This window comes from Neodiprion lecontei, chromosome 2, assembly GCF_021901455.1.
Source record: "Neodiprion lecontei isolate iyNeoLeco1 chromosome 2, iyNeoLeco1.1, whole genome shotgun sequence".
Taxonomy (NCBI): Eukaryota; Metazoa; Arthropoda; class Insecta; order Hymenoptera; family Diprionidae; genus Neodiprion; species Neodiprion lecontei.
This window is the reverse complement of record NC_060261.1, coordinates 3454023-3471035: the sequence shown is the minus strand read 5'-3', so window position 1 is coordinate 3471035 and position 17013 is coordinate 3454023. Positions and strand designations below refer to the sequence as shown.

The 17013-nt window shown below is 40.1% G+C and overlaps 4 protein-coding genes across 5 annotated transcripts; 3 read left to right on the top strand and 1 right to left on the bottom strand.

The window, feature by feature from the left end:
- Positions 1–540: 540 nt before the first annotated feature.
- Positions 541–5233, top strand: LOC107224319. 2 transcript variants are annotated; one of them, XR_006902732.1, is made up of 8 exons: positions 541–1360; positions 1989–2106; positions 2783–2947; positions 3286–3419; positions 3508–3705; positions 4123–4434; positions 4768–4925; positions 5028–5233. XR_006902732.1 is itself a non-coding variant. In XM_015664331.2 (8 exons), the coding sequence occupies exons 1-8, from the start codon at positions 1301–1303 to the stop codon at positions 5048–5050; spliced, it is 1152 nt and encodes a 383-aa protein (XP_015519817.2). In that variant the 5' UTR covers positions 547–1300; the 3' UTR covers positions 5051–5233. The 2 variants fall into 2 exon arrangements, 1 of the variants encoding a protein (XP_015519817.2); XM_015664331.2 differs by having other exon boundaries at positions 547–1360; positions 4123–4418.
- A 210-nt stretch (positions 5234–5443) lies between these two features.
- On the top strand, positions 5444–9920 carry LOC107224309 (odorant receptor Or2-like). Its single transcript, XM_015664320.2, has 5 exons — positions 5444–6783; positions 6873–6972; positions 9154–9258; positions 9397–9591; positions 9707–9920. The coding sequence occupies exons 1-5, from the start codon at positions 6026–6028 to the stop codon at positions 9767–9769; spliced, it is 1221 nt and encodes a 406-aa protein (XP_015519806.2). The 5' UTR covers positions 5444–6025; the 3' UTR covers positions 9770–9920.
- Positions 9921–10009: 89 nt separating this feature from the next.
- LOC107224416 lies at positions 10010–10864 on the bottom strand. The gene is made up of 3 exons (XM_015664458.2): positions 10618–10864; positions 10458–10535; positions 10010–10356 (listed from the first exon to the last, which is right to left on the bottom strand). The coding sequence occupies exons 1-3, from the start codon at positions 10836–10838 to the stop codon at positions 10239–10241; spliced, it is 417 nt and encodes a 138-aa protein (XP_015519944.1). The 5' UTR covers positions 10839–10864; the 3' UTR covers positions 10010–10238.
- Positions 10865–12116: 1252 nt separating this feature from the next.
- LOC107224373 lies at positions 12117–17009 on the top strand. Its single transcript, XM_015664400.2, has 5 exons — positions 12117–12368; positions 13647–13757; positions 13858–14088; positions 14165–14428; positions 14534–17009. The coding sequence occupies exons 1-5, from the start codon at positions 12282–12284 to the stop codon at positions 15845–15847; spliced, it is 2007 nt and encodes a 668-aa protein (XP_015519886.2). The 5' UTR covers positions 12117–12281; the 3' UTR covers positions 15848–17009.
- Positions 17010–17013: the final 4 nt, after the last annotated feature.

Here is a 17013-nt window from a genome sequence, read left to right as displayed (position 1 = left end):
ATTTTTACCGACAATAAGAAATTACATGTAAAAAGTGATTTCAGAAAAGCATTTTACCAAATGATTGTGATATCAAAGCTGCACAGCTATAAAGCATAAGCTTATACATATTCTAATGAATCCCAAACTTCTGTATCGAAAAGTGTTGGGTGATAAATAGTATTATGTGACTGCAGTGTACCCCAATTGCACGTTTATCTTCGCAATGTGCGTTGTGCAATACTGAGAACACAAAATGAAAAGAAACGAAAAAAGGGAGACAAAATTCTGTACATAGGTATATATAGATATGAATATTGCAAAAATACGCACACGTATTAGGACGGGGTTAAAATTCCGAATTTGAAAAATTCCTAAAGCGCCAACATTCAATTTATTTGGCAGCGAAACTAAAAGTAAAGAAATCGAAAGTTTCGAATGGTCCGAAACGCACGCTCTAAGTTCCGAAAGTGCAAAGTTCCGAATGGACAAAATGCCGAAAGAGCGTAACTCCGACAAGTCAAAGTTCCGAAAGTGAAAAAATGAGAAAATTTGAACATCTGAAATATTGAATTTCGGAACGATCGAAGATTTTCAGTCACGTGAATTTCTAGCTCGGTTAAATTACACCATTTTGGTCTTTCTTCGTTTTGGATTTTCGATATATTTGCGTTCGGAATCCTGGTCATTCTGATTTTTGATGTTTCTGATTTTTACACCTACTCATCGAGTAACCTACGCTGTTTGAGTATATTTTAATATTCGGAATTTTACTCCATCAAAACTTTATTTTCCGAAATTTTACTCTATCGGAAATTTACTTGTCGTAACTTTGCTCCATCATAACTTGACTTTTCTTAATCTTGCATTTCGTAACTTTGAGCCATCGGGGTTCCGACCATACGAAACTTTGTTGTTTCTTCAAAGTTTGATTTCCTCACTTCTGGTTTCACCACCAAATAATTCGGATTAAACTTTCAAATTCGAAACTTCAACCCCGCTCCCACGTATTCGTAAGAGTTTGTTACTCTATGGCAACAAGTGGGACCGGGTAACAACATTTAGCAATGATCGATCAAACGTGTATGGATGTGGATACGACTATCTTATCCTGAAAGATCGGAGGCCTCGGCGTAAGCCTCACCTTGCCGCCTCTCCGGCAGTCTCGACTCTGGATTAGCCGGAGGTTCGACATTTTAATAATCGTACTCATAGTTAGTGCAATCCGGCAATACATCGAGTCCGGCATCACATGCGGCTCCCTTTGATTGCTGATTTGAAAGGTACTGCAGGTTCATAATCGCCGCGTTTCTATTATAAAATGGGTTTGTACGGTTGTTCGCCGAAAGTAACAGCGATCGTTGCCGGACTTTTTACCCTGGTAAGTCGTCTTTAATTAACAATCGAATGAAAAGATTATTCCCTTGCCATTTTAGAAATTTATAATTATTATTATTCACTGAGCATCGGTTTCGTCGCTCTAGGACAAAACCGATTTGTGTGTCAGCAGGGATCACTATGTTTGGATAACTTTACAATCGAAGGAAACAGGATGACAATTATTCGTGATATCGTTATAATCTTTATTTAACGTAGATAATGTAAGACAAATTATCAATCTTGGGTGAACCACCGTCTGGATAAGAGCGTAAGGAACAGATATACGCCAGTATTGCTGTTTTCTTTTGTAGTTTAGATTTTCCTTTAATTCATATTGTGCTGTAATTGACCGTGCGAAAATCCAGTTATGAAATAATAATTATCACACGACTCGTCAGTCAATGTCAACTTCATGTGTCAAAATCGCGTTATCTATCGGGATTTTCGGTTTCTCCTATTTTGTTATAACACAAAGGAGGCATTGTGACTTCACTCTTTTGGTATGAAATAATCATCCCGCCGCGTTATCAGCTCGTGTACGTCGGTTTTGATTTCCTTTAATCACAATCACGCGTTTTTTGCAACTGTTACGTTCTTTTAATATATTTATTTAAATCTTCTTATTGCAGGTCCAGAGTTTGTTATGGATAATATTGGGGATAATTTCACTGCTCGTATATTCCTGCAAAATTTACGTAACGACAGAAACTCTATTGGCGTACCGGCTGTACTTAGTTTATCTTTACAGTAAGTGAAAACATGACTGTTGTATTTTTAATTAAATATCTTTATCAAATTTTTATGTATTCTTTTTTTCATGCAAAAAATCGTCACAGCGTTTCATCTACTTGAAAAATACTAATTCTCTCAAAACTTACGTTGTATAACTGCATTACTGACATGTCGTACATAAACTTTTCTGTTTGCGATTCATGGATTTCACGCTATCGCGCATTCAGATATATCCCATATAGCGGATGTAATTTTCAATCAATTAGTCTATTTATCCAGAGAAATGAGTGTGCCGAGAGTCTGATAACACTTTACTATCTTATCAGCTAATCAAACGGTTATCGCATGTAAAAATCAACACCTTTATACATTTTACACAGTCATACGAAATTGATCGACGTTGATCGCATTGTTTATCATCGAACCATCAATAAATTGTCCAGTTGAGCTACATCGTATATTATATCTATGCACCTGTAGCGTACATTTTAGCGATATCGTTGCAATCTTTTACAGCCATAAGATCTGTACAAAAAAAAACGACAACTGTAAGCCCTAAAGGATTCGACTTCGATTCATTTTATTTTTTTCTCCAACGGTTTCGTTTCCACATCATCAATAATAATGGCAGTAATGATGGCGATAATAATGATAATAATGACACAATTTTCATCGATCTTGTTTTATACTGGTGGCGAATGCGGCTCTGCGGAAATTGAGGTCGAGACTGACAACGGGACGGTCGTCCTTGCATGGCCAGAAAGTGGCGCGTCAGCCTCGAGAAGGACTTACGCATGGATAGTGGTTTACCTGGTGCTCAGTTTGTTCTGGTTTATAGCGGCCCTTCTTCTCCTCAGTAAGCGTAAACTCATATCAGAACAATGGCGTTTATCAATTGTTCTTACACTCGCTATATCACGGTATATTATCAGAAATAATTATACATATCAGATTTGTAACTAACTGCAGCGCATTAAGAGAATTGAATAATTCATCAGGTATGATTTTTCATTTTTTCGAATGCGAAAACAGCATTTTATTATTTACAATCATCTATATTGTATAATAAGATGAATTCCGTTCAAAATCTAATTTCATTATATTCATATGTTATTTAAAAAAAAAACATATGAAGAACAGCACAGCTACCCACATGACTTATACTACCGATTGATTCGTCTTTATTATTTCTAGTTGCGACATGGTCGGATGTGAGGGGATCGAAAGGTCTGAAACTTCGAGGGCCATGGCTAGTATTGACGAGTATCTTCCTGGTCCTCGACGTGATCACGTCACTTCTGTACGCAATCGACATAACGTACACAAGTGTATGTACCATACCATTGCACCATAACTCAAATTAAACAGAAATCACCAATGACTAAACTGTAAATAATCGAGAACAACCCCTTACAGGATTTGCTCGGCCTTTTGGAATTCGTTGGTGGCCCGATGCTCGACACGATATCTTCGTCCTCGACTAGTCCGGTATTTGAATATTTCACGATGGCACCCTCCATCATTGCTCTCATCATTTTCTCCAGGGGAATTATCGGCTGGACGTTAAATCTCACAATACTTGTCCATGTAGCTCAAGATACCAGGCAACGTGAGGTGTGTGACGAAGTATAGGCACGTTTACTTCTGTATTCTGCAAATTCACCTGCATTTATGTAACCGGTACTACATTTGTGCGGATTAACCCGTGAAAGCAATTGATGACTAAATTGCCTGCATTTATGCAACCGGTACTGCATTTGTACGGATTAACCCGCGAAAGGAATTGATGACTAAATTCGCCTGCACCTATGCAACTGGTACTACATTTGATCACTTTCGCGATTGGTTGACTTTTGGTAATATGTGTTCCGAATTGCATGAATTCAAGCGGCATAGTCCTGTGTCAAATCGTCCATGGGACATTTACCGAAATAACTCGTGACGCGATATTAACCACTCAAGTTTACTAAAATCCTTGAGAGGTGAAAAGAGAAGAAGTTAGTTATTTATGTTATGGTTTTTTTTTCGAAGCTGCCGCCTCCTCCCACCGTTCCAGAGCCCCGTCAGCCGTACAAGGAATATCTAAAGAAATTATCAACGGTGGGTCCGGTCCCTGACATAAAATGGGACCCTTACCAGCGAAAACGGTCCGAACTGCCGGTTCTGAAGCCGCTAAAAGTCCCGTCTCCCCCGAATGAGAGAAAGAGGAAACAATCGGACTACCAGCAGTACATGTTCTACGCGAATCATCCCCCTAAGCTTAATTACATGGATGATATACTCTCGGAGCCACCGACCCCCGCGATAGGCGCGGTGCCGACTACCACGTATGTGCAGTCTGCTGTATGTATTTGCGAAAATTACGGAAATGAAATACGTATTTTAAGAATACTCTTATTAACTTGCGCATTCCCTGCACGTTAATACTACAGGTAGAGCCTGATAGGCTACTCTGATGTTCTTATATCGCAAGCCATGCTTTGGTACAAGTTACGTGCCTTAAGTCACTGCAGATTTGTATTTGAGCAAATCAGGCAGCCAACTGTAAGTGAAATTTGAAAAGAATCGATTGGGATACCGATTAACTGCTGTTTTTTCAAACAACCAATTTTTTTTCAATCTTAAAATTCATCATTCATTGGAGTGATGCGCATTAACGTTTCCATTGAATTACAGGAAAGCCTGGCCGATAACAGCACACCAGGAGAAAAAGTCTGATGATTTGAAATCTTCTAATTCGACAGATGAAAATCAGCCGGTTCCAGCGCCTGATTACGAATGTGATTTTCCCGCCATGCCCGAATTTTCGACACTAGCTAGCAGGTCTGCGCAGGGTGAGTTAATTATCATGTCCATGAATTAGTACAAATTTCACTCGCTTTGATACTTGAAAAGTTGTTATTTCTTTAACGCATTAATCTTCGTTTCGACTTTAGGATTAAACAGAGACGGCGCGTAATGCTTCGAATAAGTCTGGATGAAGATAACCAGGAAATGACGTAGTACGTCTATATAAGTACATAATGAATTTAATTGAAGTAACGCCACTTAGACGGTACTTAGCGGTAATTAATATCATAGTATGTGGTGTATATTCACATGTGCCAATATCTGCAAAGCATGTTCTGCTAATTTTTATTTATTTTTTTTTTGTCATATCTCTGATCTTCCTTTCTACGAAAATCGCTGTATATATTATGCTTACAATATGATCATACATACGTAATTATCAATTCACTCGATTCTTGATTAGTATTTAAAATGAAGAGGAAACGAGTCAAGCGTCACTCCTTTCTCGCATTTATTTGCGCACCGTGCGGGAGCAAAGAAAAGAGAATTTTTCAGCAAATCTTTGAATAATAAGGAAACGAGTTGACCTATTTCTCTATAATTTCCATCCAGCCATGCAATTGTGCGTACGTGCATTTAGGTATGAGATTAACTGCTTAATAATAATGTACGTGAGCTTCCTTTGAATCAATGATAAGGTCACAAAGGAAACCAGCAGAGTAAAAATCGCATACCATCCCCATTATTTTAAACACACTGTTATAAACCATTGGCCGTCCTTGAATTTTAAATCAGTCTAATTATATCGATTTAGCAGTTAGTCACACGAGAGTGATTACACGCAGTAGATTTACTACCAAAAAACTCCCATCAAGCACCTTTACGACGGATAATATCAGACATGTGTCGCTCATTAGCTAAACGTCGTTGCGATGAGACGTTTAAACGATAATGATAATTCGACTTTCATCCGCGTAATGTGACATTCTTTAAGGTCCTTCTCTGCACCCTTTAATCAATCCCAGTGAACAAACGTCTAGGCGATCGTGCACGCTGACTGAAAGTTTAAAACTTCAAAAGAAGATAACCAAATTACGTTAATCAAAATTCCAAGACAACTGTAGCATCAATAATCTTCACGACCATGGAAAAATACGTCCTCCTAAATCTCTGGGCGATTCGGGTGCTCGGTATTTGGCACCCGGAGAAAAACCCTTCTCGTTTTCGCCACAACATTTACGGTCTCCAGAGATCGCTGACCGTGGGTTCGGTGTTGTTTATTTTCATACCAGCCGCGATAGCAGTGCAGGATAATTTCTCGCAAAATTCAAGCCTTTCTACCAGAGTGGAAATCCTCTCGCTCCTGATCAGCTCGAGCGTCGTCTTGTGCAAGACGATGGACATCGTCCTGCGTCGAAATCAGGTCCAGAATCTACTCTCCAAAATGTCCGAATATTGGCGAGGAGCGACTAGCGAGGAAATCAGCTCGATGGCGGGATACGCGAGGTTCGGAAAATCGGTTACCAATTTTTACTTCACTCTGGGTGGTCTGAGCTCCGTGTTTTTCGCCGGGCAGCCATTCCTCAGTTCGTACTTCGCTGCCGGTCGCGAAAATTCTTCGACGGTCGCCGTCAGCCGGCTGCCGTTTAATGGATGGGAAAATCTCGTCGATCACCGGTCGACCTCGACCTTCGCCGTCGTCTTTGTCTGCCACGTCATCGCCGGGACCGTCGCCTCTCTGGCTTCCATCAGCTACGACTGCCTCTTCGCTGTCCTGGTCCTCCACGTCTGCGGCAACCTTCGAGCCGTAGTTGCACATCTCAGAAATATGAAATTTGATAACGAGGACGAAAGCGAAGGGCGAATTATCCGCTGCGCCGTAACCTTCCAAAAACTCATCGAGTGAGTCGATGCTCGTTAAGAATTATGCTAACTGTAGCAAGGTATGCCAATATTCTTACTCAACGCCTACATTTTTCATCGAATTTCAGGTATACCAAGGAGCTGGAAAACTGTTTGAGCATGTTTCTTCTTATCCAGACCACATCCAGTACGCTGACCATTTGTCTGACCGGCTTCTTGGTGAGCAGGGTATGTGCACGCTGAATCCTAAAGCGAATCAGTTTTACTCGGTGGCAAAGTGTAACTTGCCACAAATACCATTATATAACACGAGCGTGTTGTACGCGTTTTTTCATACCCGTATTCCGTACACAAAGTATCTGTTTCTATGGCGGTAGAGTGAGTCCGCGAATGCGCATGCGCGGAGGGTTTAAAGGTGGTGTTTTTTGTACTGCGCACATGCGTTGTCGCTATCAAGTCTGACATTACGCGACCCTAACCTCAATTTCGTGCTTCGCGAAAAAACTTGTAATATGCTCTTGTTATACAAAGAATCATGTGCAACAAAGAGACAACGATGTTTTCGTCTTCCGCATTTGTAATATTCGTCTTCGACTCTCAAAAGCATACGATTCATATTGCAAACTTGCGCTCGGCCCGAAAAGACCGAGTTTGCCTCTTTGTTACACAATATATTTGTTGATCCTGGTTTGATATTCTGCAGCAGTTAGAAATATCTGATTGATTGTTTTTTGTAGGGCATGTAGATTGGTCTCGATAAATTTGATCTACAATAATCACTTGCGTTTATGAATGAGTATGGATGGCAAGCTATTATCTTTCAATTGAATAACCACATGGATCTTTAATAATATTTTTTTTTTCTCTTTATTAAGACACGATCCGATTTCGATCTTATTTATTTCAATCTTTAGCACCGATACGAACTAAACTAGCAATCTCATCGATCTACTAAAGTCAATTGATGATAACTCTCAATTAAAGTAGTAAGTTCCCTTTGTTTGACTCAGTAACATTAATCGCTCAATATTGACACAGGTTACGGTTATCTGATTTAATACTATAGGGTTCTCACTAAAAGTCTAATTGTAAGATTTGCTAATCACTTGGAAATTTAATTGTTTTAAACCCATTGTAGAAGGGAAATAAGGTTTAGGAATAAGTTGTTTTTTTTGTGATCTTCATGGATTTTTTTAGGTAAAAAAGGAATGTATATAATTTACCGAAACTTTGAGAACATTTTATGCATATATTCAAATAAATGTCGTAATTTTTTTAAGCATTTCCACGGAAAATATGGAATATATGTCACCCGTCGGAATTTTGACATCTTCCATATTGTCACCAACTAAGTGAAAATAAAGTGATTAATTTCGATTAATGTGCTTAAGACGATGTCAGATAACTATGTTTACGTTAATGTTGATAGAAATAAAAATGGTTAGTTCAAATAAGCAAAGAAAAATATTTCGTCACAGTATCTATAGGTAGAGATGCGGTTTGAATTGCGTAAAGGCATGTAAGAGTAACGAATCTCGTATTATCCAACGATGTATGGTGTGGACCACGGTGTGGACTGCTCGATCCCAATATGAAGGCTCTCGAAATTGCCCGCTAGAGTTAAACAAAGAGGAAACAAGGTATCGGTCAATCGCCCAGCCTACTATATTCTACCTGATTCTACCGGCCTAAGCCGGGTCCATACTATGTGTCGATGGTGTTATCAGGCAAAAGCTTCTTGGATTCGCCACTGGAGTCGGGCGCTGCAATCGGGTGGAAACGGCACGAGTAGCGCGCTGGCTTTCAAAATTCTCACTCGCTCGCCAGACATGGTGGAGACAAGAAGCGTTCGGAGCAGTTGAATCGATATTGGCTTCTAAGCAGTCGCGGCGTGAAGGGGAAAGTCCGTCGATTCAAATCAAGTATTTTGAGGCATTGCGGTCTATTAGGACGCCTGCCTTCGACATGTGTGTACGCCAGATTGTAAAGCGTCATGAATCGCAGAATAAATAAAAGAGTATTTGAACAAGACCAAAAATATCCTTAATTGTAACCGCGGCTCTCTAAAATTATGAACTGTGCTAAGTCGATGACTAGAGAGGTCCTTAGTGACCTGACCCTTTGTGGAAGCGTCACCGACAATCAGGTCCCGGTGAGAATCCGGGGCACATATTTTCCGAGGAAACATGTAAAAAATTACGATATTTATTTGAATATATGTACATAATGTTCTTAAGGTTTCAATAAGCTATATAAATTACTTTCGTGCCAGAAAAAAAAAATTCATGATAATCACTAAAAACGTTGTCCGAAACCTATTTCCGCCCTTCATTCAATACTGCACGATGCATCTACAAGTATTTAAAAATGGTTTTCCCGCCATTCTTACAGATCACGTTTTACTTTCAGGATATTGATGGGAATAACGAATTGGGAAAATACGTATCCTACTGGGCAGCATCTCTGTTTCAGCTCTTTATATTCTGCTGGTCGGCAAACTATTTGCAAACAGAAGTGAGTCCCGGATTGTTTGTTGTTGGCTAATTTAAACGTGATAAATATTTGCGACCGCTGCTGCTGCGCGTATGACTGCTTTATGGAACAGCTTCATTGTTTACTCGAAATATTATTGATTATGCACACATCTTACAGTCGATTATGGTAGGCCAATCGGCGTACGAAGCTTATGGAAAGTTGATGAACCTGAGTTTAGAAAACAACCGTCGCCGTTATCACCGACTTGCGAACGTCCCTCGACATTTGCAAATGATCATTCTACGCTCTCAGAAACCGCTTAAAATAACAGCCGGAAAGTTCTACGTCATGTCTTTGGAGACCTACAAAAATGTACGAGGAAGCGATTTGTTATAGTGATAATTTTTCAACGAATCCTCTAATCGCAATGACAGTGGAAAACACTGTCCGCAAACTCAAACTGACGCACACGTTTTCATAATTACAGATTCTGAGCAACTCCTACTCGTATTTTACAATTCTACGTGCCTTCGCGGATATACAGACTTGATCAATGAACTGGTACAATCCCTAAATAACAAGTCTAATTGGAATTCTTCCGACATGGAGATTCACGGAAAACCGCATGAGGAAGTAAAAAGGTGAGATGATAAATAATTACAATATAACAACCATTTTATTCGATGGCAAAACAGATCTGTTTATAATAGTAAATTACAGTATATTATAACATTATTGAGAAATTCACCGTAAATTTATCATGTCAAAGGTGAACAATTACGTACCTATAGATACTTATAATAGTTATGCATCATTACAAATGGGTATACATGTTGCGGTATATATCGCATATTAGTATACACCTACATAAATATAATAATAATAATAATAATATTTAAATATAGCGAAAAGCTTGGAAATTTGGTTTTGTACATGTGTTATTTACATTATGCAGTTCGAACCCTTCGAAAGGTATACTTGATAATCAATGAGCCTATTTTCAAACTTTTTCTCCCAAATCATTCTTCCGTATTGGTCTTCGATGCGACCACTTGGGGCAACGGGATTCCACTGAGATCCAAAAGCCCGTTATTTTCGTGAGGAGGATCGTAGAAAGATAGATTAACCTCTTCGTGTCTGAAAAAGAACGGCAATTTATAACATATAAATTCTAATATAAATCCTATGTATAAACAAATAGTATAAAATATTCACAACGATTTATCGATCAGCCTCACCTTTCCGTCGTATCATTCGTGGAATTGTCGGCGTCGGTTAATATTCCTATTTCGTATACAACGGCCTTTATCACGTACCTGAAATGACGGTAGAATCAGAGTTGTGCGGATTTTTGAAAATCGAATTGCGTTTTCGACCGAAATTAATTTGCATACTTACAAATCATTTTCCGTGGAATTTGATGAGTTTTGAGCCGCAAGCAAAGACTGGACCGTCGTAGAAGAGGATTGATTCAGGTGAGGCAGCGAGAGCGGAAGCGGAGTTGCAGTTGACAATGCAGCCACGAAAACGAGAAGGAGAGCACAGACGAAACGTGGATCGGTAATCGTCATAACGGAAATTTGCTGGGTCCAACTGAGTCGATGCCAACAACTCGACATTGCAAAGAGTATGTGACATCCAGTACCCCGCTATCCTCTTTCTTATACCTGTCAACACACCTCGTTATCACACCTCTCCCACCATTCCTCTCTCGTTCATCTTCCCAGTATCCTCTGTGCAACAATAACATCTCCCTACTTCCTCATCCCATCTCCCTCTTTTCTCTCAATTTACATTGGCACTATCATTATAGCTAACTGCTATGATTGAAACAGGGAACAGCTGCCGATCTATTATTCCCCGCTACACGAGTCTATTTTCTTGAAAAAGGTCTATGTAGGCATAATTCACATACGCCGATCCTCTGCTTCAGCATCTATAAATCATTCGTAAAGGTCTCACTAATGCCGCAGTGTTTTTATCTATGATACAAATGACGGGTATTGAAGTACGTGATTGATGATGACAAACCTAACATCAACTTTCTTTGTATGGAACTCCGGTTAAACGAATTGCATGTAACTGTGTGGAATATAGTAACTTTGAATGGAGAGGGGATTTGCGCAATTGGCGTTATCACGCGAAGTCGTTATTTCAAAGATCTCTCGCTTATTGAATTAGCAAGTTTCTGTGCAAACAAACGTCAGTCAGGGCATCTGATCTTACGGCATTGCAAATTTGTCGAGTAGAGCCAAGCACGCCAGACTCTGTGCCTCGAAATAGAATTAATTATCACTATAAACACGACGCGTTATTGATACGGTAACTAAACATCGGAGTAATTTTCCATAGTCGTAAATTACAATAATAAAAGAAAAATAAGAAAATCAAAATTGCAAACCATGGTCAGAACTTTAATTTTAAAAAAATACGTATACTCAATTATATCCATTTCAATCCTTTGCGTTTATAAATTATGTAAATAAAAAACCTGTCCCTTATAATATCTGTTTAATTTCCCGTGAGGTCCTTATACCCACGATATTTACACCGTATTATGTATAACTATCTTATTTACAGTAGGTATAATTATTGAGCAAAGTAAAAAGTGAAAGTCATCAGATGCCAAAACATCTTTTATGTAGTATTCGTTTATTTTAACTGTGTAAAATTAAGTTTTACGAATAAACGTCGATTAAGTATTAATTAAAACTTGATTGAAGGCATTGAACTCACCGCCTGAAAATCTGCAACTCGGCCTACATGCGCGCTGCATTGCCTACGGCGAGGCGCCGGCAAGGGGTTTTATGCGGGGGTGAGAAGTGGGGCTGAAAACGGGAGAGTCGGTAATATTGCGCCTGCGTATGTCGGGATATAGTGTGGAATGAGAGTAACGCACTCCTCCGGTTACCTTCCCCGTGAAAAATATCGTCGTTTCTGTCAAACATGATAAAAACCCGCGACATCGACTCGAGCCTGGAAACGTAGGCGAGTCGAAACCATGCGCCAGTCTATCCCTCCCTAACGTTGAGAATATCCAAGAGTAAGACGATCCGGGTGAAATGAATAACTCGCCGCAAAACACTACGGAGCTTGTGGTAACTCATCGCCCTGGCTTAGACAGCAGCGACGAGGAGGAATGGAGCGGGGTATGAATATAATGAATAATGCCTGTATACTAGGGTGGTTCGTTTTTTAATTTTTTTTTTTTAAGGTTTCACTTGAAAAATTTGTGACAAATACTTAAGAAAGAATTCCCGTAAAACCTGGAAGAGGTAGGAAAATATTTAGAGGTCACTACCAATTATTGTAATATTATTTATTTATTTTTTCTGTACGCCTTAAGAACTTATATGTGTATCAGTTGATCTTTTTTTTGTATCACAGTCCAATTAATCTTTCACCAGTCAACGGCAAACTAAGTCTAACAATTCCGCAGTTGACTGTTCGCGTCTTTTATCTAAAATATTAATCATCTCGGAGACATTTGGATAACAGTTTTTGTTACCCAAAGACGAGTATCGCATCACTTTAATGTCTCTATTTCGTTTCAAGTACCGATTTTTAAGAACAATGATTAATGGGAAAAAAATAAGCTAATATATATATAAATATAAATCCGTAAGGTGTACACATAAAAATAAATAAAAAATATTACAATAATTGGTAGCAACCTCCAAATATTTTACTGTCTCCTCCAGGTTTTTTTTTCTCAGTATTTGTAACAAATTTTGAATGACACTTTAAAAAAAATGAAAATTTAAAAGATGAACCACCCTACTGCATACCTATGCCTATACACACGCACGAAACTTTGTAAATCCATCAATTCATCTCATCAAATACGATTTTATTACACATCATAATAAATCACCCCCTGCCTCTTGCGTATTTATTTAATGTATGAATATGCGGTGTAACTCTGTAGACGTTATATTTGCAAATCATCATATTTGCCGTGATTAATTGATTTTTTTTTCACCTTCAGAATCATAATCCACCTCTCCCTTGTCTTCGTCGGCTGTATTTTCACCCCTTTCGCCACACCCGTTGTTCTGGTCTAACACGTGATCCTCATGCATACGGAATAGGTTCATAGATTGAGTTACGCGTGCATGCGTGCGGATCTACAGGGGGCGATATTATAGTTGAATAGTTATCGTTATAATTTCGTACAGTGCCAAACGCTTTCGGATTTTTTGCCGTCGCCTCGCAAGTATTCAGTTCCACGTATGCTATTCATAAAAATAGAAATGAAATTTTGATACAAAGGTATCATACGTGATTTTATATCAGATTTATGAATTTGAAAACTGAACTAATTTGATAAATCAACCCGTAACTGAATACAGAATAAATAAAATCTTCAACGGTTTTATTACGTTTTAAATCTCAGTGCTGTAATCAAGTTAATCTATTTGTTTCAGGCGGTTCTTGAAAGATCGAAATCGGACCGAATACCTCGTGCCGATGAAGACAGACGACGGAGAACTATCATAGTTGAGAAAAAAAATGGCACTTACGGTTTCACGCTGCAGGTAAAAATCATCTTTCGCTATACACAACTGTTCAGATTTTCAGCAGTAGACATGTGCTATTTTAATAACCATATTATATTTTCGCGTTGATATCGTACAGAGCTACGGCATCCACTATAAACGAGAGCAGGAAATAGAGATGGTAACTTACGTCGATTACATCGAGTACGATGGGCCGGCTTTCAAAGCTGGAATGAGGGAGGGTGATGTGATCCTTTCGATAAACGGGCACGAAATGGATCGTGCTGATCACAAGACTCTGGTCAGTTTTATCAAGAATTGCGACGCCCGGATGCGCATGGTCGTGCTCTTTGAAGACTGTGTAAAAAAGGTGAATATGGAATTAATTTAACTTGGAGGTAAATGCAAGATTTACAAAATAAAAATCATACATTTTTATTCTTCAGGTCGAATTGCACATGCGATACATCGAGCTGCAGCGCGCGTTGCAGTCCCGATTGAGCGAGTTGGAACGCTTGTGCGAACGGGAAAGATCTATACTTATGGGAAGATGGAAAACCCACTCACTTCCAGCCCGGAAACGAACCCCTAGTACCACAACAACGACGAGCAACCAAAGTCAACCTTCGCCGTCATCTAGCTTCGTATCGCCACCGACATCTTGCTGTAGACCAGCAGCATCGACGGAACACCTTCTTCTTTACAGCGTGGTGAGTCGATGATTGGCGACATTTTTAGAATTTTTCAATTCTCTTCGTTATATCGACGAAGCAAGCAAGATTTGTTCTCGTAATTAAAATCTGATTTCCGTTCAGTACGCCGATGGAAGGCCATGTCTAGTACCTCGGAGTGCGGCTTGTCTGGTGACTATTGGCCCGCCAAGATCTCGCAGCGACCATCATCACTTCCTATCCAAAGGAGGTACGAGTGAGATCCAAATCGGAGTATCGTCCCGGTACAGTTATCACCAAGCAAACGGACTGATCACTTCCGGTGGTGGTGGTTGCCCCAAGAGCCAAGCCCAGCAGCTTCCTAAGACTTCTCAGCAGCAAACACAGCAGCAGTGCTCAGCAGGTTCTGAATCTCAAAGCACGCAACATCCCTCCTCCAGCAATGGACTATGCGTCGCCTGCATTCCTGGATCAGGGGGTCGCAGGGAACCGTCCGAGGGTGGCAGCCTCGACGCCTACGATCTAGCAAGCCCCTGCTGTGACCCCAATTGCGTGCCGAGTAGGAGACGGAGAGAGAAACAACGGCGCGCTAGAAACGAGCAAAACGCCCAACAGCAGCAGCAGCAACAACAACAGCAGCAGCAACAACAACAACAACAACAACAACAACAACAACAACAACAACAGCAACAGCAGCAGCAGCAGCAGCAGCAACAGCAACAACAACAGCAGCAACAGCAGCATCAACGGGAGCAGCACGCGGTCCACGCATGTTCCAGGGCTTCAGGTCATAGTTTGCATTCGATAACGAGCAGCGAGGTCTCAACAGTGGCGGACAGCGTAGCTTCGTGTTCGACGTCTCTGAGCACAGACACGCTTTACTGGGATCCAAGCCTGCATCAGCGTCCGCCGGCGTGTCTTCAGTACGCGAAACCAAAGTCATGGGACAACTTGACAACTAAGGCCTTCGGGGGCTACGGCTTCGGGTACGGATATCTCGACACAGGTACCATAAAAACCCACAGCGCCGAAAGACCGCCGAAGAGTGGTTCTCACGCGAGGTCCAAGACGCCCTCCGCCGGATCGACGGCAACCACATCGCAGAGGTCAGGGAGATCTGCCGCGACCGTTTACGCGGTGCATCCGCAGCATGGTTCGGCGGGACATTCGGCCCACGGAGGCAGGCAGTTTCAACCCACTAAATCCACGGAGAGTCTTCTTCTCCCTCCCACGGCCTACCTCCAGGGGGACTTGGACACAGCTAGTCACAGCTGCGAATGCCTGGATGGGCCAAGTCCCAGGTTTGTCCAAGTACTGCTGGAGAAACATAAGAGACAGGAGGAGGCTGCCTATGTCAGTAGCGCTGTTAGCCACGCTCAGGCCAGGCATAGGAGAGCCAGTCATTCCGAGGCCAAGCTCAGATCGGCTGTGAATAACTCCGAAGTAACTCGGCTGTAACGTATATAACGTATTAGATTAATTGTCAGAGAGATCGTTATCGATAGGCCGAATTACTGTCTGTATCAGAGAATGCGTGAATTTCAGCTAAAGCTCATAACGTTCGCTTGTCTCGTGTTTTTTATACTTGCTTAGGTGATTATATAATGTTGTTTAGGAATTTCGAGCGGGTATCTGTGAACCGATTTGCGTAATTTTTACTCCGCGATGTTATTCATTAAACAGTTTTTTACCAACAGTAAATTATCAATAAATGAATGTAATGACGTTAGTGAAATGCGGCTCGCCAACACTGTTATGTATATGTATAATGTATAATATATTATAGGGTTCGCGTTTTTAAAAATACATTAATATATTCCTAATAAGCCATCGTACAATCAACGTATATATTGATAGAAAAGCAAGGAGACAACGATTACGTCTTCAATATACATCGATTTTCTTACGAGGTTTTTCACGCCATAGAATATCACTTTCAAAACTAGCCATCTTCGGATCTCTACAATTGCGCATCTCCGCATTAAAATCTCAAAAACAGTTATTTGAAGAAACAAAATTCAGTGGCTTAATCTTTCCAGACTGTATAATAAGCATGCGGTAGAAAAAATAATTACTTTCGATGGTGGATTCCTCGATAGCAAGAATTTCTCATATATACTGCGTATGTTTAATCAACACACCTGAACCAAAAATGCATACAATACATGTATACAAACACTAATGTGCTCTTCATACGATTCTGTATACCAATACGTATACGTACACATATAGTGTATGACTGAATGATGAAACGATAGAGTCATGCATGGCTCTTGAGTCTTTGAAAATTCAAGAGATAATTCTATAATAGAAAATGATCCAGGTACTAAATTTTATTTCCACATACAAAAACATGTGTTATGTAGAGATTACATGCATGATGGTATGCATATCTAAACAATGTAAATATACATACAGAGTTTAAGTTGCGCGCAAAAATTTCTCTACTTCTCTAAAGTTCAGATACATCTGTATGCATGTAAACAAAACGGCTTTCCAAAATGTTGTCGCACAGTGTATAACGCCTATCAAACCTGCGTTAAATGTATTTACGTAGCCCATATGCATCTCAATGCTTGTAAACTTGCGCATACATGACTATACAATGTTCGTCAGCGAATGTA